The sequence below is a fragment of the Pseudorca crassidens genome, chromosome 1, assembly GCF_039906515.1.
Source record: "Pseudorca crassidens isolate mPseCra1 chromosome 1, mPseCra1.hap1, whole genome shotgun sequence".
Lineage (NCBI taxonomy): Eukaryota > Metazoa > Chordata > Mammalia > Artiodactyla > Delphinidae > Pseudorca > Pseudorca crassidens.
Genome location: NC_090296.1, coordinates 46,044,164 through 46,070,150, shown reverse-complemented (window position 1 = coordinate 46,070,150; position 25,987 = coordinate 46,044,164). Strand labels below are relative to the sequence as shown.

Genomic DNA, 25,987 nt, shown 5'->3' with positions numbered 1-25,987 from the left:
CCCTCCCTCCCTCCGTAAGGGGCTGTTGCAATACACCAGAAGTCACTGCCAGAGACTTGCATCAAATGATGGCTACAGGAGAAAAATGCATCTTTAGAGAAAGATGTAACTGGTAAGCGACCGATTTTCGAGCTTACTTAAGATGGACCATTATTGTTAATACTACTGTAATTTTAAAAAAAGTATTAACAGGTATTTTCCATTACCTGGCAAAAAATTCTTAAAAAAAAAATTATCCTCTAATTTGTATAAAATACTCCAGAGTTAGATCTCATTCTTGCTACCCTCAATGTATTCAGTAGAAATGAATAATCAGAGCTTGAAAAAGACATGCATATTTGCAAAGTACTGTTAAAAGATTTATTGCAATAATACAATAATAGTTTAGAAAACATTTGTATGACTCAAACTGGTTTGGAAGTCGCAGAGCAGTGGGGAATCCCTGCAACATGACGCCCCAAGGAGATTCTTTAACAGCATGCCACCAAATGTTCTTCCCCAAATTATCAATACACGACTCCTTAAATGAATCCTGTCCACTCCCAACGTTGACACTGTTTTTCCCCTTAACTTACAGATGTGCAAAACTTTCCTTAGTTATACTCCATTACAAAAAAAGTCTTTTAACAGACCATTTTAAGCAGCCTATTTGGTGCCTGTGAGTCTTTTTAGTATTATCTTGTTTCAACAAATCGTCTTATGATGGAAAACATGACCAAGTTCTATGGCTTGTTGTTTAAAAAAAAAAAATACCAGCTTCAATTTTTTAAAAAGCTGTTTACATATGGTTCTGGCACCTACATGAAAGATTTTAATGAGCAGCAAAGACAGTAGAAAAAACAGTGGTTGAAATGTATATTTAAGAATATTTACAGGGTGGATCCAGTGCAAAATAATGAAAACCAAAATATCTCAGCAGTGTAAGCCAGTATGTTGGTGTTCAAAACCATTAAAGGTTTGATCATTTAACCCTAAGTAAAGTGCCTGCAGTTGATATTAACAACAAAACATACCCCACCAATCCCTACATTTCCCATATCCTTGTAAGTTGTTGAATTACTCTGGTTTGCGATCTCATGGTTTCGTCAGAGGAATACTTGAGACAAATCATGACTGTTGTGCATCTTTCAGCTGAAGTCATTCCCTGCACCCAAGCCCCGAATCCCAGTGTTCCAACTCTTAAGACTAAGCTCTCCTTTCTGAGGGTTTGAGTGCCTAGACAACTCTCATGGGATTTTAAGTTCATTTGGTATTTGTTAAAGTCTACCACAGCCTCTCTCTATGAACTACACTACAGACCTGGATGGGACAATGCAACCCAGCAATCATGAAGCCCAGCACTTAAAACAGATACTGGCTGTATAAGAACCCACAAGGAGAAAATCCTGCTTCCTCCCTAAGTGGAAAATTTACAGTCAGGAAACTTGGGACTCCTGGATAGGAATAAACACCCTTCTGCAATTCTATCCCAAACTCTACCCAAACACTAAATATACCAACAGCAAGAGCTATATATAGCACCTCGGATCTGGAGGCAAAGTATCAACTATAATAATTATGAGAAAAGAAGCTATAGGGCAGGGCAAACCTCCAAGTGATTTATGAGGTACTATCATGCTAATCACACTAACAAGATACGGTAATAATGCCTGTTAGGAATTTTTCATGGGATTTCACTTTGTAGTTGTTACATAGATTTCTTTTTGCAGTTATTAAAAATAAAAATCTACTTACGTATTTGTACATAATGCCTCTCTACAGTTTTCTTACAAGATTGTCACGAAGAGAATGACAAGACACATTAGCTGAAAAGGATCTCTTGGTGAGGGAAAATTCTTTCCATCAGAGCTTTCCCAGGATACAGAAGAGCGGTATTAGCTGTAATGCTGTGCTCTGCATTTCAGAGCAAAGGTAGTGTCTTTAGAGCAACAAAGACCTCTAGGAAATAAACAAGCAGGGTGGTTTTCCGTAGAAAAACCTGCCACTTACTAAATCCCTTAGAAAGAAACCAAACACCAGAAAAATGACCATAGGCCACTTCAGTGGCTTTTAACCTGTGCCCAGGCAGGAATTTAGCTTCCATAAGGGAACAACCTTAGTCACTTATTTTTCACTCACAGAAAATAAGTTCAATTTCAAAATGCACATAGTGTGGATGGTAGGAATTCAATAATCTAGGTACGAATGAACTTAATTCCCCTCAAAATCCAAGGAAATAGTTTTTAAATCTCTAGGACATTACTGCAGCCAGGATTTCTTCCCTTCATGGATGTGGGTCCTACAGAAAAAAAGACCTTAGTTTCTTTGCTCTGTGGGGAGAAAGAAAACAGGAATGTCCAACAGGCCACAAGAGAGCGGCACAAGTGAAATCATTTTTTAAACTACCTCTCCCCCACCAAAAGAAACCCCTACCCTTTGAAAAGAAGACAAAAATCCTTGACCTAAAAACCAAGCGTGACCAAATTATAAAGAAAACAAGTGTTTCAAACTGCCTGCTTGTTCTCTGTACAAAAAATAATGGCATAAAAACAAACTCATAGTAAACAGTTTTATCTTTCAAATCCTAACCATCAGGAATCACTTCCTTGTGATTCAACCTCTGAAGCAAAGTGTTTAGGAACAGTCTTAGCATCACAGGCATCGCCATGGCAGCTGCGTCTGTGGGACCAATGGCCTGTGGTTGGAAGGGGTTCTGTGTGTTTCTGCCTCAAAAGAACTGGCCATGCACACAGGGCCTTCCTCCACCGGCGCTGGTCTGGGAGAAGGGCCTGTGACCCCTCTGTTCTGTTAATTATCATAAGCATGTCAGTCACCACCACGGCCCAATCGACAGAGAAATGCTCATCTCCCTGTTTTAAAAAAACCCAACAGCTTAACCTCTTTCTGTTCAGGCACTATCTTAGCTAAACACGTAACGTTTACTAGGGCGTGGAGGAAGAGCTTTCTCCAGGCCCATCTGGTGCGTCTCAGTTCCTGCTCGTTAACGGTGTCCAGTGTAAGCTTTAAACCAGGAGGTGACGGAGGCCGCAGCAGAGGAGATCATCCCACCGGCACTGCTGCTCGCAATGGGCGGGGACGCCTGGGTGCTCTGGCTCTCGGAGACTTCCACGGGCTGGGAAGGAATGTCACAGAACCGGGGGCTGGGCAGGTTCTCCCAGTCGGTGCCCAGGTCGGTTTCCTCGTCACTTACGTGCTCGTCTCCACTCTCGTCTGATTCTCCAGCAACTCCGGGATCCACAAACTCCATGGACTCCTCCAGATCTGCTCGCACTTCAAAGGGTCCCGACCTGTGCGCAGATAGGGAGGGCCCCTTTAAGACAAGCACCCCCCTTGCAACATAAGACCCGATGGGACACGGCAGGCCCAGAGCCGTCACCACACCCACGGCTGGTCTAGAATGGAGCTTTTCTTTACCTAAATAATAATGGCCATCCAAGTAATGAAAAAAACACCACACCACACTTTCCCTCAACTCAACCTACTTGGGAAGACCCTGGATGGAAAAAACCCATCCGCTGAGACTAGGCATGCTGGTCCAACATACGAGTTCCTGTTTCAAGCCCCCACAGTATCCATGCATGCCAATGGGAGAATTCGGACAAAAACAGTCACCTGATGCACACACAGGCACATCAGTGAACAGTAAAACTGTACAGGTGTTCTCTGCCTCATGGAAGCCCCCAGTTAGTAAACTCTTACGCTCACAGGGGCTAAATGATAGGGTTGTATGCATGCTAGCAAAGCTTCCTTGGATTAGTGCCCGCATTTTAAGATATCATTACGTAATTTTCTAGGGATACATTTACAGCATTGAATGAGATACAACTATTTAGAACATATTCATCTGGAATAGTGCATATTTCTGCACTATATTTCAGGAGAAAACTATTTTTATTTCCCAAAGGTCCCTAATGACATCATCACCTCCAAGTCAGGCCTCATCCCCTGTGACCACCCCTCAGTGCCACTGTGGAACCCTTGTGAGCAAACTCCACACAGCCCCTGCTGCTCTTCCGTGCCCCCTTTCTAGCTCCTGCCTCAGGGGAGCCAGGCTGCATTTCCTTTGGGTGGGCAGTCACCCCACCTACTGCCCCTCCAGAGGGGTTCCCTGCAGCCAGCTACAGGGTGGGACCACATCACTCCAGCAGCCTCCCCCCTGTTGTCCCCAAGATAAGAACACGATGCCTTGGTTCACTTAAGAGTTTCACTGACAGTTACTTTGGGGAAAATGACAGACATTAGCAAAAACAACAGACATGAGAAATAACTTAGAATTGTACAGCCTGTCATTTTAGTCTATGGTCCAAACTTCTCTGCAGCCTTTATGATGATAAAAGCCTAGCGCTGGCCTCCAGTGCACCTCACCAGACCTGTACCTTCTGACTCACTTTTCCCAGGGTCAAGCAACCTTCATTCTTCCAAGACAAACCCTGCTTCCCAGCTAAAACACAGCAATAGCATATAGCCAGCATTTCTGTTCCAGGCACTGGAGTCCCCGTTGGCCTCTCAGATGTCTGAGCCAACCAGTCTCAAAACACAAGCCAGCGGGGGTTCTTCCCCTCCTCCCTCACGCTCCCGCCCGCTATGACCAAATAAGCCCCCTTTCCACCCTGTGTCCCCCCAGCTCAGGCCCTCACTGCACCCCCCCCCCTCCTCGCCGGGGTCCCACCTCCTCCGGTCAGCCTCCCTCCACCCCCCCAGCTTGCTGAGAGCTGCCTCCACCCCTCTCCTCGTGGCAGCTGCCTACCAAAACACGGTCACAATGTAAGTGCCTTAGCTGGGCTCCCTCTTTTCCTGAACACAAAGCTCTTGGATTCTGTTCTGTTCAGCTTCACTGTCCAGGGGGCCTCAGCATCTACTGCCAGGTTTCATCTCCCAAACCCCATAGACGCAGGTCAGCTCTCCACTGCAGTCACTTCCTTGCTGCCAGCCCAAGAAGCACAGCCTGTTTTCTGTTCCTATTTGATGCTGCCAGATCTCCTCTTGGGATCCCTCTCGGCATAAGACTGCCATCACCTCCAGGCCCTCTCTTTAAGGGTTTTCCCAGGAAACAGGCAGGAGTGATACACGGGGGGGGGAAATGACACTCCCTCCAGGCAGAGCTCCCTGCCAGAAGCCACGGGGACTCCAGTTCTCTGCTTGGAACTGCATAGGGCAGAGTCCAGCTGGCCTGGAGAAGGTGCCCTAATGAAAAAACTATAGGGAGGGAGGGAGGGAAGCACAAGAGGGAGGGGATATGGGGATATATATATATATATATATATATATATATATATATATATATATATGTATAGCTGATTCACTTTGTTATAAAGCATAAACTACCACACCATTGTCAAACAACTGTACTCCAATAAAGACGTTAAAAAAAAAAAGAAAGAAAAGAAAAAACTAGTAAATGATTCCCAAAGTGGCCAGTCTGAACAATTTTAGTTCCAACGAGTAACCTACATTTGTGAGGGCCTGTGAGAGCAGAAGACGTTTCTCCACTCAGCCTCTGTCCTATCACTTCTAGCTTAGAGATCTGTTATCTGCCCAGCATACCCCAAGTCACACACACACCCCACACAAAATTAACTAGCAAAAGAATTAAGTCTTTTCACTTAATGGCTTTGGGAATAAAGATTTTCAAATCATTCCTTCAGTTTTCAGTTTAGCTGAATAATTGATATCTTTTTATTCAGGACCCTGAAGCCAAGAGTACTCATTTTTTCATGATGCTGTAGGGGGTTATTCTCATCGATTAAGGCAACAAAATGTTCTTTTTGGCTTTTAGGAAGTCTCTTTTGCAAAATATTTCAAAAATATTATATGATAGAATATACAACCTCAAGAGTGAACCCTACTGTAAACTATAAACTTTGGATAAAAATGATGTGTTAGGGGCTTCCCTGGTGGCACAGTGGTTGAGAGTCCGCCTGCTGATGCAGGGGACATAGGTTCGTGCCCCGGTCCGGGAGGATCCCACATGCTGCGGAGCGGCTGGGCCCGTGAGCCATGGCCGCTGAGCCTGTGCGTCTGGAGCCTGTGCTCCCCAACGGGAGGGGCCGCAACAGTGAGAGGCCCACGTACCACAAAAAAAAAAAAAGATGTGTTAATCATGGTAAAGACTGGATCAGGTAAGAAAAATCAATAGATATTAAATCCAGGGGGAAATTCTGATGAGGATAACTGCATGGTCTCAAAGTGTCTCCCAACTGACTGCTTATTAGTTGCAAGGAAGGAAAAATATAGGTATTGTACAGAGGAGAAGGTAGAAAGCATCTTGGCTGGGTGATCACATTAGCATCACCAATGAGGGACAGATGGCCACTGTGGGCCTCTGGATGTGATACCCAGGAGACATTCACCTAGGCAGCATTCCAGCCTGGAATGTATAACCTGATCTCATTTCAAGGAAACATCAGAATAAAAGTTCTATTAAAAAAGGAAAAAACAGTAATGTCATGAAAAACAAACGAGGCTGTGAAAATGTTCCAGATTTAAAGGTTAAAGAAACATAGCAACTAAACACAACATCCAACTCAAGACTGGACCCTGTACTTGGGGTGAGGCGCTATGAAGGACATTTTTGGTCCACTGACAAAATGTGCATATGGCAGTATTGTATCAATGTTAAATTTGCTGAGGTTGGTAACTGTACTGTGGTTAAAAGCAAGAAAATATCCCTATTTAAAAAAAATACATATTGAAGTATTTAAGGGTCAACAGCCATGATGTATGTAACTTATCCTCATAGGGTTCAGGAAAAAAAAGTTTTGGGGGTATGTATGTGTATTTATGAAGATAAGAGAGGCAGAGAAACTGCACAAATGATAAGCAAACATGGTAAAAATACCAGCAAAGGTGAATCTGGGCAAAGGGTATATGTGTCTTTGTACTATTTTTATTTTTTGCAATTTTTCTGTAAGTTTGAATTTATTTCAAAGAAAAAAAAAGTTTATGTTGCATTCAGGATGGGATCCTCAGTTCAGCTGGTCTCAATGGAAGCAGGAAGTCCCACCGAGGTTTATTAACAACCTCTCTAAAGCCTTGATCCTGACTGAGGCAGGTGTGAAAGGGGCATCCTGAGGCTGACCTCCTGACCTCCTGGCTCACAGACATGAACTCGACAGCCTGGCTGTGCACGTGTCCTCCTGTCGGACAGAGCCCTCTAAATGGAGAGCTGACGTGAGGGCAGCCCAGAGAAAACTGCAGACCCACCAAAGAAATCCAGCCCTAAAAGAAAGGTGTTTGTTTTCCTAAACAACCAGCAACACTGGGTTATCATCAATCCTTTCCATTTTTGCCAAACTGATGGCTGAAAACTAGAAAGCTGTTTAGAAGTGCATTTCTTTATTCTTGACTGAGGCTGAAGATTTTTTTCCATTTGAATACTGACTACTTGCACTTCTTCTGTGTGAAATGCCTGCCTGAACCCTTTGTCTATTTTTCTATTAGGTTTATCTTTCTTTTATGGATTTGAAAGATTTAAGTAGTCTAGACTTTAATCCGTTGTCTATTATAAAGGTTGCAAAACATACCTGTTGCTTGTCTTTTGTTTATGGTATCTTTTACCAGAGACATTTTGTTTTGACACAGTATGTGTAACTGCTTTCCTTTCTGGTTTTTGGGTTTTGTAGCTGCTTGGGAATTCCCTCCCCACCCTGTGATTATAAAAATCGTCTTTCCTCCTAGTTATTTTACAGGTTTTATTAAAAAATAAAGTAATAAGGTCTTTCACATCATCTGGAATTTATTTTTACATATGGAATGCAGTATGATTCCAACTTTTCCCCACATAAATACCCAACTGGCCCACCACCACTGAGCTGCTATTATCCGATTCAACATGCCACCCTATCATCTATTATATTCCTACATACATAAGGGCCTGTTTTTGGCCTCTTTATTTTCTTCCTCTAACTGCTCCACCTATTTGCATGCTAACAGCAGATAATAAAGGTTTTAATTACCTTTATACTATGTTTTAAAAGGGGCCAAGCCTATCCCTTATTACTCTTTTTCAAAATTTCCTTTCAGACTGTGCTTCTAGTTGAACTCTGGAATCAGCTTAACAAAGTTCCATGAAATATCTGTTGAAATTCTGATCAGGTTTCCTTTTGGGCAGAAGTAGCATTTTTACCACACTGAGGCTTCCCATCCTAGAAAATCCTAAGGGTCTTCGCGGCATCGGGCTTACTTTCATTCAGTCCCATACCTCATACAGTGCCTAACAGACATTCAGGAAACACATGTTGAATAATTTTTTTTTTAGTTTCATATTTTCTTTATACAGGTTTACAAATATTTTGTAAGGATTATTCTTATATAATTTATATTTTTTGTTGCTACAATAAAAGGGACCTTTTTTCCATTACATTTTCTAACTAGTTGTTGGCATATAAGAAAGCAATTGGTCTCTGTACGTTGAGCTTGTATCTAGGCACCATACTGAACTATCATTTCTAAGAGTTTCTTAGTTCTCTTGGATAACCAGTTCAATAATCACACCATCTACCAATCTCACCTTCTTTCCAATATAAACACACCTTACTTCTTTGTAAAAATCTTTTGCCTTGGCTAGGCCTCCACAGCAATGTTAACATAGCAGTGATAGTAGGCATTCTTGGTTTTTCCTGACTGTAAATATCAATGTAAGTAACATGTCATTAAGTATAGTAGTTTTTGCTGTAGGTTTGTAGTAAGTATCCTTTATTAATAAACTATTTTTAATTTGCTAATTGTTTTCCTTTAATTATTAATGGGTACTGAATTTTATTCATTGCTTTTCTCCCATCTATCAGGTTGATCTTATGCAGGTAAAGCAGCTGGCACAGTGTCAATAAATATTAGCTGTTATTATTAAGGATAAATTTCCTAACGTGGAATGCTTTACAAATAATGTATAGAGAGGATGGCAAGCAAACTCACAGGAATCAACCACTAAAAACGGGATGGATTTCTAACAGGTCTCTGAGGCTTATAAACTAATGAATGGGATTTGGGGTGAGGAGAATGAACTCCCTCTAAAATGGCACGAAATTCTAGGTGTATGTGCAGTTTCCTGGAGAGATTTCACAGCTTTTCCCAGAGGGGTCTGTGTCCCAGAAAAGTTAACTATGGTTTTAAATGGGGGGGTGTTGAGGAAGAGAAGAAACACAAAACAAGGTTAAGGGCAGATTACCAAGATTAAGGGCAGATTACCAAGGATAAATTCACTGCAACATGGAGGGGGTCTCCCCTGAGCCACGGTTCCAGTGTCAAAGAAAATGAATGATGGGGAAGGGAGTCCCAAAAGAACTTTCCCACCTTTTGTTTTTCTCTCTTCTCTTTCAAAAGTTCAAATACATTAACCGAGTCATATCTGCAGAAATGTATAGAGAGACTGCTCAGAGCAAGGGAAAAAGATAAGCACCCAGAGAATGGGTCTTGTTTGGTCCCAAAGATAAGCCTCATCTATGTCATGCTTTTAAGGGCCGAGAGACTAAAAAGATCCCATAGACCAGTCCTGGTTGGTCTTTTTTGTTACTTACTCCTGTTTTTAAGATAATGGATTTCAAACTAGTTCATCTCATAAACTTCTCATACCCTTTATCTCCAACAAATGGTGGCCAGATGGACTCAGTGACAAAAAGAAAATTGTGAAGAATTGTTATGATGGGAAGGAATGAACAGGCACAAAAGAAAATGCACAAGAATCAGGAGAGACACTAGGCAGAGCTAAGGAAGAATCAGATGTGGATTCAAAGTAACAGATTTTGGTCTTCAGGGACAGCACGAGAAGTCCCTACTCCAGGAATATAAGGGTTCTTCTATTCTGTTTTAGGTGTTAAAAATGTTTGATACTAATTTCCTCTGAGAAATGATTATGTAAGGACCATAAGGGATCAAATATGACTTTGTTTCCTTCCATACAGGACTGTGTTATCTTTGTCCCTTCTGGAGAGTTTGGGGCTTGGGATCAGGCCCCTGTTCTATGCCCACACATACAGCAACTCTACTTAAAAGTCGTCATAACACCACCACTTAGAGAAAAGTAACAAACACCCTTCTTACCTGCCTAGGTGTTCAGCGTTCGGACTGACCAAGTACATTAGATTCCTGAGAGTATGCAGTGGTTGTAATTGATCTAAATTTACATGCTAGAAAAAGAAAAAAACTGATTAGTATTTTCAACCATGTAACAAATTAAAAATTAGCTCACAGCGTTATTTTCCATACCTGAGAAAAGCACAGGTAAAGAATATTTGTATTTAGTTTCTTCACTGCTCGAGTAAATTTCTGTTTGCTGAGGTTTTCTCCACAAAATTCACTGTAAGATAATGTACGATTTGTAAAGTTGTGATTTTTGAAGAAATTCTATGTTAAAATGTTCATTTTGAAGAGTATGCTTTACACTACAGTTCAGTACAAAACATACCCCATGTCCTTTGCTCTTAATAAATTGCACTTAACAGAAACTCTTCTAAGGATGAACTACTGCTCTCATAGCAATTTCACCACATCCATAAAATTACAAATGCACTTATCTTTTGACCAAGCAATCCTACTTCTGAAAACTCACTCTACACAAATGCCTGCACACTAATAAAGCAACGAATGTACAGATTATTCCTTGAAGTATAAATTGGGGACAGAGCAGACCAGTATGATCTTGGTACATCTGTACAAACGAAAACTTTGCTACTATCCACGTTAGGCAGAGTGACAGCTGAAAGCCAACGATGGCCCTATAAGGCGCCACAGAATCTACAGCCTCCTGTCCCTGCTGCCTCGTTCTCTCACCCCGGGCTCTGCACCTGCCCTTCTCCTTGCCCAGGGATCCCTGTGGCCTGCTCCCGGCCTCCCCCAGGTTGACATGTGATTCCACACCTACCCAGTCAGACGTGGTAAACCCTTCCTTGCCCTCACGGCCCGCTCTTTCACCTGCTCTAATGGTCTCCCGAGCACTCATCACCACCTGACGTACTGTTCGTTTATCATGTGTCTCTCCGTTAAAGTTAAGTGTCAGAAGGGCAGAGGTTACGTTTTCATCACCACTGTACCCCCTCAGTGCCTAGAACAGTGCCTAGCACATAGCAGGTGCTCAACAAATCTTCGTAAATAAATAAAAAATTTAAAAAGCAAGGTGCAAAACACCTTAGTTTAGCATGATACCTTTTGTGTTTAAAGGGGGGTGGTGGTAGTGGTAATAATACACATTAATATTTACTTGAAATGCAAGGATAACTGGAGGGAGACAGGAAGGTCTTCGTAGGAACTGGGTGGACTATAAACCTTTACAATTTAAAAAAACTTTAAACCACGTGTTTTTCATTAAAAAAAAAATCGAAGTGTTACAATTTATCCAGTTCTTACACATAAGCATGCCCTCTGAATATCCTGGTTTTCCCTTAAATTATCTTTTCACATGGGAGAATTCCACGGTCTTTTCAAAGACGTCATGTGTAATTGTAAGATAATGACACAAATTTGCACACTGGCTTATGAAATCAATCTCAGTATTTCATGGTCAGACCTTTTCTCTCTTGATAATACTTAAATTCTTCTTTTTGTTTTAATTAGAATAAAGAACACAATAGGAACATAAGAGAGCCATGATAAAGATGACATCACCGTCTTCAATTACTTGCCTGTTGCACAGCTTTTTGGGAAGATTTACGTCGAGTATATGAGACAAAATGTTGACCAGCTGAGTCGCATAGCACAACGCAGCGCTAATCGTGTAAGCAGGGTTATTATGCTCCATATCTAAAGTATAAAAACAAGAGCCTAATCAAGACAGTATGGTACTGGCACAAAAACAGAAATATAGATCAATGGAACAGGAATAGAAAGCCCAGAGATAAACCCACGCGCATATGGTCACCTTATCTTTGATAAAGGAGGCAGGAATGTACAGTGGAGAAAGGACAGCCTCTTCAATAAGTGGTGCGGGGAAAACTGGACAGGTACATGTAAAAGTATGAGATTAGATCACTCCCTAACACCATACACAAAAATAAGCTCAAAATGGATTAAAGACCTAAATGTAAGGCCAGAAACTATCAAACTCTTAGAGGAAAACATAGGCAGAACACTCTATGACATAAATCACAGCCAGATCCTTTTTGACCCACCTCCTAGAGAAATGGAAATAAAAACAAAAATAAACAAATGGGACCTAATGAAACTTCAAAGCTTTTACACAGCAAAGGAAACCATAAACAAGACCAAAAGACAACCCTCAGAATGGGAGAAAATATTTGCAAATGAAGCAACTGACAAAGGATTAATCTCTAAAATTTATAAGCAGCTCATGCAGCTCAATATCAAAAAAACAAACAACCCAATCCAAAAATGGGCAGAAGACTTAAATAGACATTTCTCTAAAGAAGATATACAGACTGCCAACAAACACATGCAAGAATGCTCAACATCATTAATCATTAGAGAAATGCAAATCAAAACTACAATGAGATATCACCTCACACTAGTCAGAATGGCCATCATCTAAAAATCTAGAAACAATAAATGCTGGAGAGGGTGTGGAGAAAATGGAACACTCTTGCACTGCTGGTGGGAATGTGAATTGGTACAGCCACTATGGAGAACAGTATGGAGGTTCCTTAAAAAACTACAAATAGAACTACCATATGACCCAGCAATCCCACTACTGGGCATATACCCTGAGAAAACCATAATTCACAAAGAGTCATGTACCAAAATGTTCACTGCAGCTCTATTTACAATAGCCCGGAGATGGAAACAACCTAAGTGTCCATCATCAGATGAATGGATAAAGAAGATGTGGCACATATACAGAATGGAATATTACTCAGCCATAAAAAGAAACGAAATTGAGCTATGTGTAATGAGGTGGATGGACCTAGAGTCTGTCATACAGAGTGAAGTCAGTCAGAAAGAGAAAGACAAATACCGTATGCTAACACATATATATGGAATTTAAGAAAAAAAATGTCATGAAGGACCTAGGGGTAAGACAGGAATAAAGACACAGACCTACTAGAAAATGGACTTGAGGATATGGGGAGGGGGAAGGGTAAGCTGTGACAAAGCGAGAGAGTGGCATGGACATATATACACTAACAAACGTAAGGTAGATAGCTAGTAGGAAGCAGCCGCATAGCACAGGGAGATCAGCTCGGTGCTTTGTGACCACCTAGAGGGGTGGAATAGGGAGGGTGGGAGGCAGGGAGACGCAAGAGGGAAGAGATATGGGAACATATGTATATGTATAACTGAAGCACTTTGTTATAAAGCAGAAACTAACACACCATTGTAAACCAATTATACTCCAATAAAGATGTAAAAAACAAAAAACAAGAGCCATACACAAACAGCTTTAATTTCAACAAAAATATTAATGAACCTGGATTTTTGTGATCTGTGGTTTTGTCAATACATTATTGATGGCTATGCTTTGCTCTTTAGTAATAAAAGGTCCATGGCCAGACATTAATATTTCATTGTTTATGATTTTTGCTGAGTGGAATGTAAGCTAAGCAAATGGGCCTAAATGGAGCCAGCACAAATGAAACTGATGTCTGAGCTGCTTGGACCTGATAATGTATTATTTATCCAAACAATTAATGCCCAACTTAAATGTGACCTCCTCAGAGAGGCCTCCCCTGACTACCCTATGGAGAAATAGTTCCTTCCTCTGTAGCCCCATCCCTGAAGGTGCTTGTTCTGTCGTCCATAGCCCATACTCAGTGTATGATGCCTTTAATCATTACTTGCTTCCCTTCCTCTCCACAGAAAGGCAAAGGGCTACACTTGTCTTGGTGACATCACCTTTGTAGCACCTGCACTGTGCATGACAGAAAGCACATACTCACTAAATACTTGCTGGATGACTACATGAATAATCTTTCTCCACCAAAGAGAAGCTACTGAAGTTGTAAAGGGTTTTTCTACTGGGGTATTTCAATCTCCATTTAGGACTGATAAAAAAAGTTCTTTACAAAGTTCAAAACTTATAAAAATGGGACCCAACAGGCTAAATACACTTCTTTAAATAGATCTTTTTATATAAATAAAACAATATTGACCCCAAAAAGGTGAAATGTCTAAAAAAAAATACATGTTTTCAGTCCATCCACTGATAGATAAAATGTGGCATATTCATGCAATGGAGTATTATTCAGTCATAGAAAGAATGAAATGCTGATATGATACATGCTACAATGTGGATGAACCTTGAAAACATTATGCTAAATGAAAGAAAGCCAGACACAAAAGGCCACATAATGTATGATCCCATTTATATGAAATATCCAGAAGGGACACCTATAGAGACACAAAGCACAACAGTGGTTCCCAAGGGCTGGGAAGAGGTGGGAATGCGAGTGCCTGCTTCAAGCCCCCGAGTTTTTGTTTGGAGTGAAAAAATGCTTTGGATCTAGACAGAGGTGATGGTTGCACAACACTGTGAATGCACTAAATGCCACTGAATTGCTTCCTCTAAAACTGTTCATTTTGTTATATAAATTTTACCTCAATTAAAAAAATATATTTATAAAAGTTTTCAAAGACTATCTTGCTTCTCACCAGGTCCCTGCGTGGTTTTCTTCTCTTCCACCCAACTGTAGTAGGCAGAGTAGTCCCCATTGTTGGGAAGGCTAATCCAAGGCCCTGTAATGCTAATGCTGGTGTCCCCGTTGTGATCGTCACAGACCCATCTCCCCGAGAGGTAAGTTGTCCTCCGGGCTTCGGCAAGCTTGCTCACGGTGCTGGAGGTCATGGCACTGTCGCTCTCTGAAGACACGTCTGTGGGATCTCTAAAAACCGAAGATGCACATGGATGTCAAGGGGCTGGGTTTTGCAGAGCATGCAATTACTTGGCAGATACGCAGAACACTGGGAAGATGCACGTGAGGACAGGAATTTTTTTTTTTTCCAGGTACAAGTCATAAATTTTATTAGAAGTTGAGTATCTGTTGAGGACAGGAATTTAACTGGAATATACAGAGGTAAGCAATTGCATCAGAGGTGAAGGTCAAACCAGCTGTGGCACAGAAGCCCACAGCATGTGAGGAAGAGGGCACCATGAACTAGGGCTCCGAGTGGTAGGTTCTCAAACTATTTGGTCTCAAGACCCCTCTTACATGCTTAAAACATTTTGAGGATCCCAAAGAGTTTTCTGTATGTGGGTTAGATCTATTAATATTTACTGTATTAGAAATGAGGAAATTTTAAATTATTAACTGATTCAAAAATAAGAAACCCATTACATGTAACATAGCATGTTTTTATGAAAAAAATCTGTATTTTTCAAAACAAGAAAATTAGCAAAGGGTGACATTATTTGTTTACCAGCTGAGTTCACGGCACAGTGCAGCGCTGATCATGACTTTTGAAAAAATCTCTTTAATACCCACGTCTTTCCGTTGTGCTTTCAAGTAGATACAGTGTTCCATGGAAAAACCAACTAGTTTTGCTTACAACTCACTCAAGGGCTCTCCCTTGAGCCACCACGGCTTTCAGCATGCAGCAAATGTGCTTTCTGCAGACTTCCTACCTCGCTGCATGGCACAATCACATGTGCACGCAGGGATCGAGACATAATTTAAATAGAATGAGTAATTTCTGCTGCTTCATCAATAGTGTTCTTGATGTGAAACTGGCTGGTTTTGTACACCGCAAGGACACTGTGGAACACAACAACGATTACTACACTATGGCGTCACTGCCTTGATATCTGTCAAGACAGAGGTTTTACCCACCACGGCTTTTGAGCCACCAGTGCAAACATCAACAGAGTGAAAAGGGAAAACAAAGTGTTAGTAGTATTATGAAAATAGTTTTTGACTGCACAGACCCCGTGAAAGGGCCTCAGGGACCCAGAGAGGTCCACAGGCCACACTTTGAGCACTGCTGGCCTGGAGCATGGAAGGTGAATGAGAAGGCTCGGCAGGTACCGTGCAGGCAGGGGGAAGAACGTGGCGTGTTTGGGGAGCACAGGGATCAGCGTGGTTGCCTGTAGGAGGCATGAAGGAAGTGCCAGGAGGTGGTGTTGGAAGAGGAGGGATGAAATGCACAGGCTGGGAAGGGCCTTCTGTGCTGCACTAAGTTTAGAATCCATCCTCTTGGCCAGTGGCCCTCAATCCTTCTTCCTCTGCCACCAGGTGCACGTAAGTGCACTCCCACTGGCTGCCCGGACAGGACTGGGGGAGGGCACTGTGGCCAGTTCTAAGCTGTACCTCTACTTCCTCCTTCCACTCAAGGCAGGTTGAGAAGAAATGTGAATGAACAAGAAATCTTATGATAGGGATAACTTCAAAACTATCAGCTTAAAAAAATTCATGATATATAGTAATATATACTAACATACAAGATTTAAACAGCAGAGGCATGGAAGAGTAAGATTTTCTCCACAATTTCTCTCCTGCGACTTTATATTCAGTTGTCAGTCTCCTTAGTCTCCTAAAATCTGGAACAGTATCCTAGTCTTTGTTTACTATAATGTGTTCTACACATCGCTATCTGGGCCCATCAGAATTTAATCTGACAGAGTGTTTCTGTCTGTCAGCTTTTTCCCCCTCAAAGCCCTGGCCAGCTGTCTTTACACCAATTTTTGGATAATCCAACTTTTCCCCACTGATTCAAAATGCCACCTTGGGGTCTACTTCTGAGCTGTGAATTCTTCTCTATTTTGCATCTGCCTTTTTATTTTTATATTTGCTAACTATTACTAATGACAAATTACTTGGTAAGAGTCAGAGAGCAGGTCGTCAAGCTAGAAGCAACGATCAGACCTTTAGGCTTTTAGGAAGCCAACTCTGGCAACAGACGAAAGGAAAGACTGAAGCGGAGGCAGCAAACACTAAGTCCTAAGTAGCAAAAGTCCACTGACTGTCCAATTCCAAGGAAAGGTGCCGGAAAGTAAGGGTAACCAGAAGAGACAGGGAAATCCTCAGCTGGAACAGCCTGATGGTTAGTCAGAAAGCAATCGAAACTCTTCAGTGGAAGTTTCAGAACCTAGATGATCACCAGCATCATCTGGGGAAGTTTAAAAAATAAAGTATTATGAGATGAACTAGGAGGCTGGAGCTGTGTCCTCTGGAGCCTGTCTTTTCCTAAAGTTCCTGAGTGACTCTGATGAACAGCCAGGTGGGAACCACCATCCTGTCCACCCCACGGACTCATGAGGGTGTCTGCGCACTACAGCCAGTGAGACGACCAGTGCCTGACATGCTGGTTACCAGGAAAAGGCGGAGTCAGCATGTCCTGCCCACCAAGTAAGAAAGCCCGAGGTGTTTTCTTCCATCTTAGCTCATGGTTTCTCTGTGAAGTAGGCATTTATTATCCCCATCTAACAGACAAGGAACTAAGACTTCGAGGCTCAACAACCTGCCTCACAGCATCTGACTAATAAACAGCTCAAGTGGCCCTGCAGCCACGAGATGGTTCCTGATCAGGGATGTGAGCCTGGCCCTCATCTGGAAGCTCTACAAGTATACAAACCTGGGCCTCACTTCTCCGAGGGCCACCATCCTTCACCCTGGCCACCTCCCCAACTTCCTGCAGTGTTTACTGTTTGCTGAAGCAGGTAAGACTTAAGTTTCATTACCAGGAAAACCCAGAATGAGGCCCAATAAATGTGCTGACATACTTGAAAGATACTTGATCTTTGGAACTTGTATTTTCCTAGAGTCAAAAGACTCACTCACTGTACCTCACACCCGTCTTTACTTCCTCGATTGGAAAAATGACAGAGGTGAGCTCTAATATGTGAGACCGCCGAAGATTTGCCAGACGCTCATAATGACTTCTTAAATCAGTGTTTTTTTTTTCTACCAGGTCACCAAGTTTGCGATTATGCCTCTGAATCTTCTCCTTTTTCTCCTGATGCCGTTGTGCTCGAGTGTAAAGTTTCTGATTCTTTTCCTTGGTTTTGAGGAGACCTTCAGAATCTAAAATAAATAAATCACATCCAACAATGAGCTGTACAAATAGTTCCTGGGTACTGCACACTACCACCGCCCCCCGCCACCCCCAAAGCATTAAGTGTCTTCCTGCAGTCTAAACTGAAAGCAAAACCTCAATAAAATTAACTACATGACATTCACTACGTATGGAGACCGGGAGTTTAGTTCAAGTAGGTATTACACACAGAGCAAAGGGGACCACCACTAAAATGACTCTGGGTCTCCATTTGTAATCAACATCAGTGAGCATCACTCAAGACTATCAAGTTTAAGTTTAGCACAGGAAGTACTTGACTTTCTTACAGTAAGCACTGAAGAGCAGCCATGTTGGGCAGAAAAGAGATCTAAGTTTGAAAAATTCACTGGCTATCTGATTTTCCTTAGAAAACTATTAAGTGTCCCTTGGGCTACATTCAGAGAGCCCAGGGATAATCTCACGGCAGGTGGTCATGCAGCAAAGAAACAGACCAACGCCCTGAAAAGTCACAGTGGAGTGCAGCGCTCCCAGCAGGGTGTGAGCACCTCCCATACACCAGCATTTTAACCACTGGAAGGGTAACCAGAGCCTGGCCATACAACGAGAAAACAGACAGACACTCGTCCTTCCCAACGTATGTTCTTTTTATGAAGGTCCTACAGGTTCTAGATCCCAAGATGTATTATCAAACAGATCAGGTTGTAGCTAAACTTCTCTAGTGTAGCAACAACTGGCTGTAAAATCTCAGACACCCAGGAACAACTTAAGAGGCTCAAATAAGTTTAAAACCAAGCTCATTATCTTTCCTCTTGACACATTTTAAGCTAGGCTCCCTACTTCACAATTATTTCTGACCTGTCCTAAATCAACCTCTCTCTTCTTTTAAATTTATTTATTTATTATTTTTGGCTGCATTGGGTCCTCGTTGCTGCATGCAGGCTTTCTCTAGTTGCGGTGAGCGGGGGCTACTCTTCGTTGCGGTGCTCAGGCTTCTCATTGCGGTGGCTTCTCTTGTTGCGGAGCACGGGCTCTAGGCACGCGGGCTTCAGTAGTTGTGGCTCGTGGGCTCTAGAGCACAGGCTCAGTAGTTGTGGCGCTCGGGCTTAGTTGCTCTGAGGCATGTGGGATCTTCCCAGACCAGGGCTCAAACCCGTGTCCCCTGCATTGGCAGGTGGATTCTTAACCACTGCACCACCAGGGAAGCCCCCCTAAATCAATCTCTTGATGGTCCATTCCATGAGCTGTCTTACAGTTCCTTCCATCTAGGTCTTTCTTTTCATTTCCACTGTCACAATCCTGGTTAACTCTCACCCAAACTCTGCCTGTCTCTAGTTGGTTCCACTCCACACCTCCACCCCCTCTTTCACTGGCTCAGTCTTCATAAAGTACAGCCAGTGCTCAGCGATTCTCCTCTGCCGATCAAACACAGACCAAACTTCTCAGCCTCCCAGCCACCACCAAACTGGTACACACCCCACAGTTCCCTTCTCCACACCCTCCATTCCAGTCTCATTCAATTACCAGATACTTCAAATGAACACACTAAGTAAGCGCACAGATGGATGGATGGATGCCAGACAAGTCATTCCTTAAATATTTATCTCCATTCTGTTGTTCAAATCAACATCTCTCTAGGAACACTATTTTCTCCTATTCTCCTAATGTCCAGATTGTACTCATTCTTCAAGGCTCCCTCCATAAACACTCCCTAGACCCCTTGTTCCCAGGAGCTCTATGGTAATGTGTGTGTACCTCACCTATAGCACATGGCTCATAGCTGCTTACACCAGGTCCAACTGAAGCCTGTTGTCTCCTGACTGGGATATGAGAAGCAGTTGATCAATGTGTGTGGACCGAAACCACCCTCTTCAACTGAGGACCAACGAACCTAGGTTATTTCATTGCAGGCAGAAAGTTTCTTATGTTTTCTTTCCTCCTCAGATGCGTCTCTTCACCATTCCTGACCAATATGAATGTCCTTAAGGTTAAGTCTCTGGTTCTATCGCACACTTTCCAGCAAGTTCATTCATTTTCATGATCTCTACTGAGCTCTCTACAAGTGCTCAAATGCATCTGTCTAGCCATGGCCTAAGCCATATGGTGGTCAGATTTTTAAAGGACATTTTCCAATTTCATATCAGGACCCCTTGTAGGTGGCAGGAAATCATCACAGTCACCCAACTTGCACTAGTGCAGACTCAATTTAATTTACTCTTCTCTCCATGCTATCTCCCCCTGAACATTAAAACATATGGATACTGGGGACTTCCCTGGTGGCACAGTGGTTAAGAATCTCCCTGCCAATGCAGGGGACACGGGTTCGATCCCTGGTCCAGGAAGATCCCACATGCCGCGGAGCAACTAAGCCCATGTGCCACAACTACAGAGCCTGTGCGCTAGAGCCCGCGAGCCACAACTACTGAGCCCACGTGCCACAATTACTGAAGCCCACGCGCCTACAGCCTGTGCTCCGCAACAAGAGAAGTCACTGCAATGAGAAGCCCGCGCAACACAACGGAGAGTAGCCCCCGCTCACCACAACTAGAGAAAGCCCGTGCACAGCAACAAAGACCCAACGCAACAAAAATAAATAAATAAATAAAACAAAAACAAAAAACATTTGGATACCGTCTGTAATCCACTCTTCCTTTTTTGGACAAGTAACAGATCAATTCAACTCTGAAATTTCAAATACAATCCAACTTCCCTATCTATACTGTATTATTCTGTATCATGACATCTTAAAAGATTCTGGAGAAAATATTCATCAGGCTCTATAGTTTATAATTGATATTTCAACAAGATTCTGTTTAAAAAGAAAAAACCAGACTATTTATTGAGTAGCAAGCGCTTAATCTAATCCATTGACTTGAGCCCATAGCTCAAGTCAATGGATTGAGCCCATAGCCCATAGCTTCTGGAATCATTAACTCCCTTAAACTTGTTTGTAAAATTTTGTGAGTCTGGTCTAGTGGGTGGCAACCAGCCTGTATTTATGTCCTAAAGAGCAGTGGTTCCTGAGCCTGGCAGGTCCTCAGAGTAGTGCTACTACTCAAAGTATGAACTATGGATCTGGCCCATCTGCAAACTTTTACCAGACAAGAGGAGTACAGAAATATAGACTAAGTTTAGAAACTATTTTCTTTGATATGGCTATGTGACATTGCCATGACATCCAAGTGTGCAATCATTTTTCTAGTAACTAATTTTACTGTATTTTAGAAAAGTATTGGTATCGGTTTATGACACATTGGAAATGAAAGAGAATAAAGTGGCCTTTTACTAGAGACAGTTTAAGAACCATTGACCCTGGTCCCCATGCATGAGGTTTTAATTTCCTAAGTCCAAAGCAGGTCCCAGGATTCTCTCTCTAGATCTTAAAAAAAGGTTATCAGGTGACTCCAATGTTTTGCTAGGGATGGAAATCACAGTTATAGAGTCCACTAATTTAGAACCATATCTTTTATTTTCCATGGTTGTTGCTTTTGTATTTTGGGGCTAGGAGCCTATTAAAAAGAGCTGACCAAAGTTTTAAACTTGCTCATCAGAGAAATACACCAAGCTCAGTCAATTCAGCAATTTCAGGAGGTTCACAGATGCCTGGTGGCAAACTCCTACTGCGAACATCCAGGGAGGAGGGGAAAGAGGGTGAACCCATGGTAAGTAATGAGTCCCTACACTGCTATTGACCCAGAGCCTTTGGAGAGTGCAGGCCAAACTCGGTGGAAGAGTGGCTGGCTGCAGCTCTGAGCAGCTCTTCACCCAGCTACCATGCTTCTCTAGCTTATTAATCCTGTGAAACTCTATGCAAGCACTTTATTAGGACAAACATTTTCAAAGACAGCTTTTACACCATTACCTACCACTATAAAATACTTGCTTCTGAAAGCAATGAGTAGACAAGAAACAGATTTACAAGGTATGATGACGACCCATTCTAAACTTTAAACACTTATCTTCAGAAATACATGGACTATTTCTTTCTTTTTCTTTTATTTTTATTTATTTATTTTTTGGCCGCGTGGCATGTGGGATCTTAGTTCCCTGACCTGGGATTGAAACCATGCCCCCTGCATTGGAAGCATGGTGTCTTAACCACTAGACCACCAGGGAAGTTCCACCATGGACTGTTTCTAAGGACACAGGACTTCTAAGAGTACTCTTAAAACTTGACAACCACCTTTCATAAAGTATGAAATACACAGATGTAATGCAAGATTAATACAGATTAAAATATGTATAAGACTCACTGAGTCTTATATTCTGTGCTTCTGGTGTGAACTAACAATTATTATACCTGATTACCAAGACTGACTCTGAGCTTCCTGTCAGCTAAGGGAAACGGGACACATACATTCCTTAACTTTTTAAGTTAAGAAATGTAGCAGTTTAAAGGTCATTACATTTGCGTGCATGTGTATATGTATATATGGACATATGTGTATGTATATATATACACACAGATATGTTTTATATACATATATATAAAAAAATATATATATATATAAATTCCTTATACAGATGTTTTACAAAGAGAAAGGCAAGCAGTAAACTCTTCCATGCTGCTCTTGCCTCCCCACACCCCTTCTCTGTCTCCCTTCCTCTGTCTCTCTAGTTTGTTTATTAATCGCATGAAGCTCCACATGAGTCCATCCTTTATTAGGGCTGCAGAGAGGTGGAAAATTACTTACTTTTCTTCATTTCTTCATTTCCTTTACATATAGTTTGTTTCAGCTGTTCAATCCTCATCTTGCAGGACATTATTTTCCATCTCTTAAAAAACGTATGAAATAAATATCACAAATGTTGGTCTCTAATGACTAATATGATTATCTACTGGGGACACTACTTATTTTGAGGTGTATCTTAGAAAATGTAATGAATAAAAGATCAGTATAATTATATTTCTTATAGCTTGTAACTAGTGGATTACAAAAAAGAAAAAAAATGTTACTCTGGTTCAGTGCAGAAGCTGCTAGGAAATTAAGAGAGAAAGAGAAATTCACACAGTTCTTTTATGTGTTAATAAGCACAGAGAAAAGTGTTGAAGGATATTCTCTTAACCTGCCCTGCCCAATATGTGGCTACAGGTCCCATGTGGTTACCTGCAAGTCAATTAGATTATATGAAATTTTAAAAAAATCCAGTTCCTACTCTCACTACCCACGTCAGGTGGTACATGTCAACACCACAAGTGACTAATGGCTACCATATCGGGCAGTGTAGACAGAGAACGTTTGCATCATCAGAGAGTTCTATGGATGTGCTGCTCTAAATTCTCAGTGCTGGTTACTGAGGAGACCACCAACTGTATTATCTCACTGATACAATAAGCAAATATTACTCGCAAAATAATAAAATAATAATAAAAATAATAATAAAATAATAATAATAATAAAAATAATAATAAAAACTTCTGCAATAAAGCAGAAGTTTTTTTTAAGTTTATAACTCATGTAAGATTTCTTGAAAAGCCTCAAAAAGTTATATGAAACTGCAATTTTATATTACCAGGATTTAGGTACAGCTTCCCCAAAGAGAATAAAGGATAAGTAAAAATCTGCCCTACTAGTTTTAAAAAAGTATTATTTATCTATTCCATAATGCCTCCATAAACGGGGATAATTGAAAGCGTACAACAGTCAAATGCCTATAGTGTTTCACACTTGTCTAAGCAGTCTGATGGTACAAGATACAGAGTAGATTACAGGAATGTTCAGTGGGTAAAACTCTCCCCTCTCCAGTGGAGTGAGAGAAACATCTGAGAACACATGCACGGGAACTGATGGATTCAGGAATAAACTGGAAATGAGATGTCTTTACTTTTAAAAGGTATTAGTCTTTAAGAATCAATATTTAAATATTTGATAGAAAAACTAGAACTTAGAAAAACTGGGATGAGATTCTTTATAAACAGCCTTTTATAACCTTTTTCCGTACAACTTGTTTATATAACATTCAGAGCATAAGCAGAATTCACCTATATCACATCTCTTTAAGTATCATTTAAAATTTATGAAGGATGCTTATTATTATTATGAAAAAAATTAAGCAACACAAAAGAGAAGAAAGAGATTGTTAACCTAACTCCTTCCCACTCTTCAGGGTTGATCTCAATTAAAGTTTGATATGTATTTTTTAAGATATATATTTAAAACACATACACAAATGGAATCATACTTTACCCTAGCCTCCTTTTTGTTTGATTGTTTCATTAAAAAATATACCTCGGACATCATTCCATACAAGTGCATGTAGACTGACCACATTCTTCTCAACAGCTACACAGCAGCATAATCATCTCATTCGGTTTGATGAGTATTTAGATTATATATTAACTTTACTACCAATGATGCAGACAATCAGCCTCTTTATCCATAAATCTCTACATTCATGTATATTTTCTTAGGAGGAAAATTGCCGATCTACCACATGTGCATTAAAAACACCAACAAGCCACCACCAAATTGTCCCCCAAACAAATGTGTCAATATACACTCCCACCAACAGTGAATAAAAGTATAATCAATCAAACTCCTCATTTTCATATGTTGTACTCATTTTTTCCCAGTTTATATTCATTTTGCTACGGTCTTTAACATATAGAACTTTTAAACTTTTATGTAGTGTGTCAAATGTTTTCCTTTATGGCTTATAAAGGTCTGCTCACCCCCAGATTATATAAATACTCTCCCATATTTTCTTTTAATATTTGAGTTTATTTTTCACATTCAATCATTAACCCATCTACAAAGTAGGTGTTTACGATGAGTAATTTTTTAAAAAAGGACACCTCACTGTTCTTATATCTTTATGTCAATACCAGACTTCATAATTATTCCTTACAGTGGTTCCGTAATTAATTGCCAAAACCCTGTTTTTGGTACCTGGATGAAATATCTGAGAAGCCCACACTACGAATATATTCACAGAGAACTGCCAAAAAATGATCAAAAATAAATTTAAATTCGAAATGATTTTTTAAGTTCTGCCAATTTAAAAACATGTAACCTCAAGTGTAAAGAATATTATTTAAATTCTTCTTATAGCTTACCAACTGATCTGTTATCCATTTTCCTTCCATAGCTTTTAACACTCTGTATGGAGAAGAGACAAAGGAAATATGCTCTTAAAATAATGAATTCGGTGAAGCTCAAAAATGCAAAATCAACAACTTTTTAAAATAAGGTCTTAGAAACAGCTGGATATACCAAAGTGGGATGTAAGCACTGAAAAATGTTTTCCAGATTCCCTGTTCTCTTCAATTTTTTCTCACCTCCTTCCTTTTGCACTTTTAATACAGCTCAGAGCCTTTCTATAAACGTTCACAATAAACTTCCATAACAGCCATAGCCTTTGTCCTCCGTCATAATCAATAATTTCCATCAGTCATAATTAATAATAATGATAGTTACAAGAGAATTCATGGTCCAAATGCTACTGTCAGCTCCCTGCAAAATGGCACAAGCCATGGGAGTTCCCTGGTGGTGCAGCTGTTGAGAATCCACCTGCCAGTGCAGGGGACATGGGTTCGAGCCTTGGTCCGGGAAGATCCCACGTGCCGCAGAGCAACTAAGCCCGTGCACCACAACTACTGAGCATGCACTCTAGAGCCCGTGACCCACAACTACTGAGCCCGTGTGCCGCAACTACTGACGCCCGCGTGCCTAGAGCCCGTGCTCCGCAACAAGAGAAGCCACCGCAATGAGAAGCCTGTGCACCACAACGAAGAGTAGCCCCTACTCGCCACTAGAGAAAGTCTGTGCACAGCAACGAAGACCCAACACAGCCAAAAATAAATAAATAAATTAGTTAATTAATTACTTTTTTTTAAAAAAAGGCATAAGCCAGCTTAGGCAAAAATTGTTCTAAGGAATGAAGTGTTCTATAGGAAAAAATAAGTTTCCGTGATAGAGTAAGTTAGAGAAATGACTGAGTTAAATAAATCTAAGCGGGTTTTTCTAATGCAGAGTATCTCTGAAGATTTCATCTACTCATAAATGTGTTAATCAGGTCTGGGGTGTGTATGGAGAATAGTGACTGGATCAGTTTGGGATAAAAGGTTCTACAGGACAATTCCCAAATCCAGAGGATG

At 41.1% G+C, this 25,987-nt stretch overlaps 1 protein-coding gene across 1 annotated transcript in view; it reads right to left on the bottom strand.

The window, feature by feature from the left end:
• Positions 1-337: 337 nt before the first annotated feature.
• ATG14 (autophagy related 14) overlaps positions 338-25,987 on the bottom strand; it is a 38,955-nt gene continuing 13,305 nt past the window's right edge. The window contains exons 3-10 of the mRNA XM_067735014.1: positions 24,947-24,989; positions 22,584-22,665; positions 17,663-17,900; positions 14,536-14,765; positions 11,616-11,733; positions 10,204-10,294; positions 10,039-10,124; positions 338-3,287 (exon numbers count right to left, since the gene is read on the bottom strand). Coding sequence (XP_067591115.1) covers positions 2,981-3,287; positions 10,039-10,124; positions 10,204-10,294; positions 11,616-11,733; positions 14,536-14,765; positions 17,663-17,900; positions 22,584-22,665; positions 24,947-24,989 — 1,195 coding nt within the window. The 3' untranslated portion in view covers positions 338-2,980. The remainder of the gene's footprint in view (positions 3,288-10,038; positions 10,125-10,203; positions 10,295-11,615; positions 11,734-14,535; positions 14,766-17,662; positions 17,901-22,583; positions 22,666-24,946; positions 24,990-25,987) is intronic.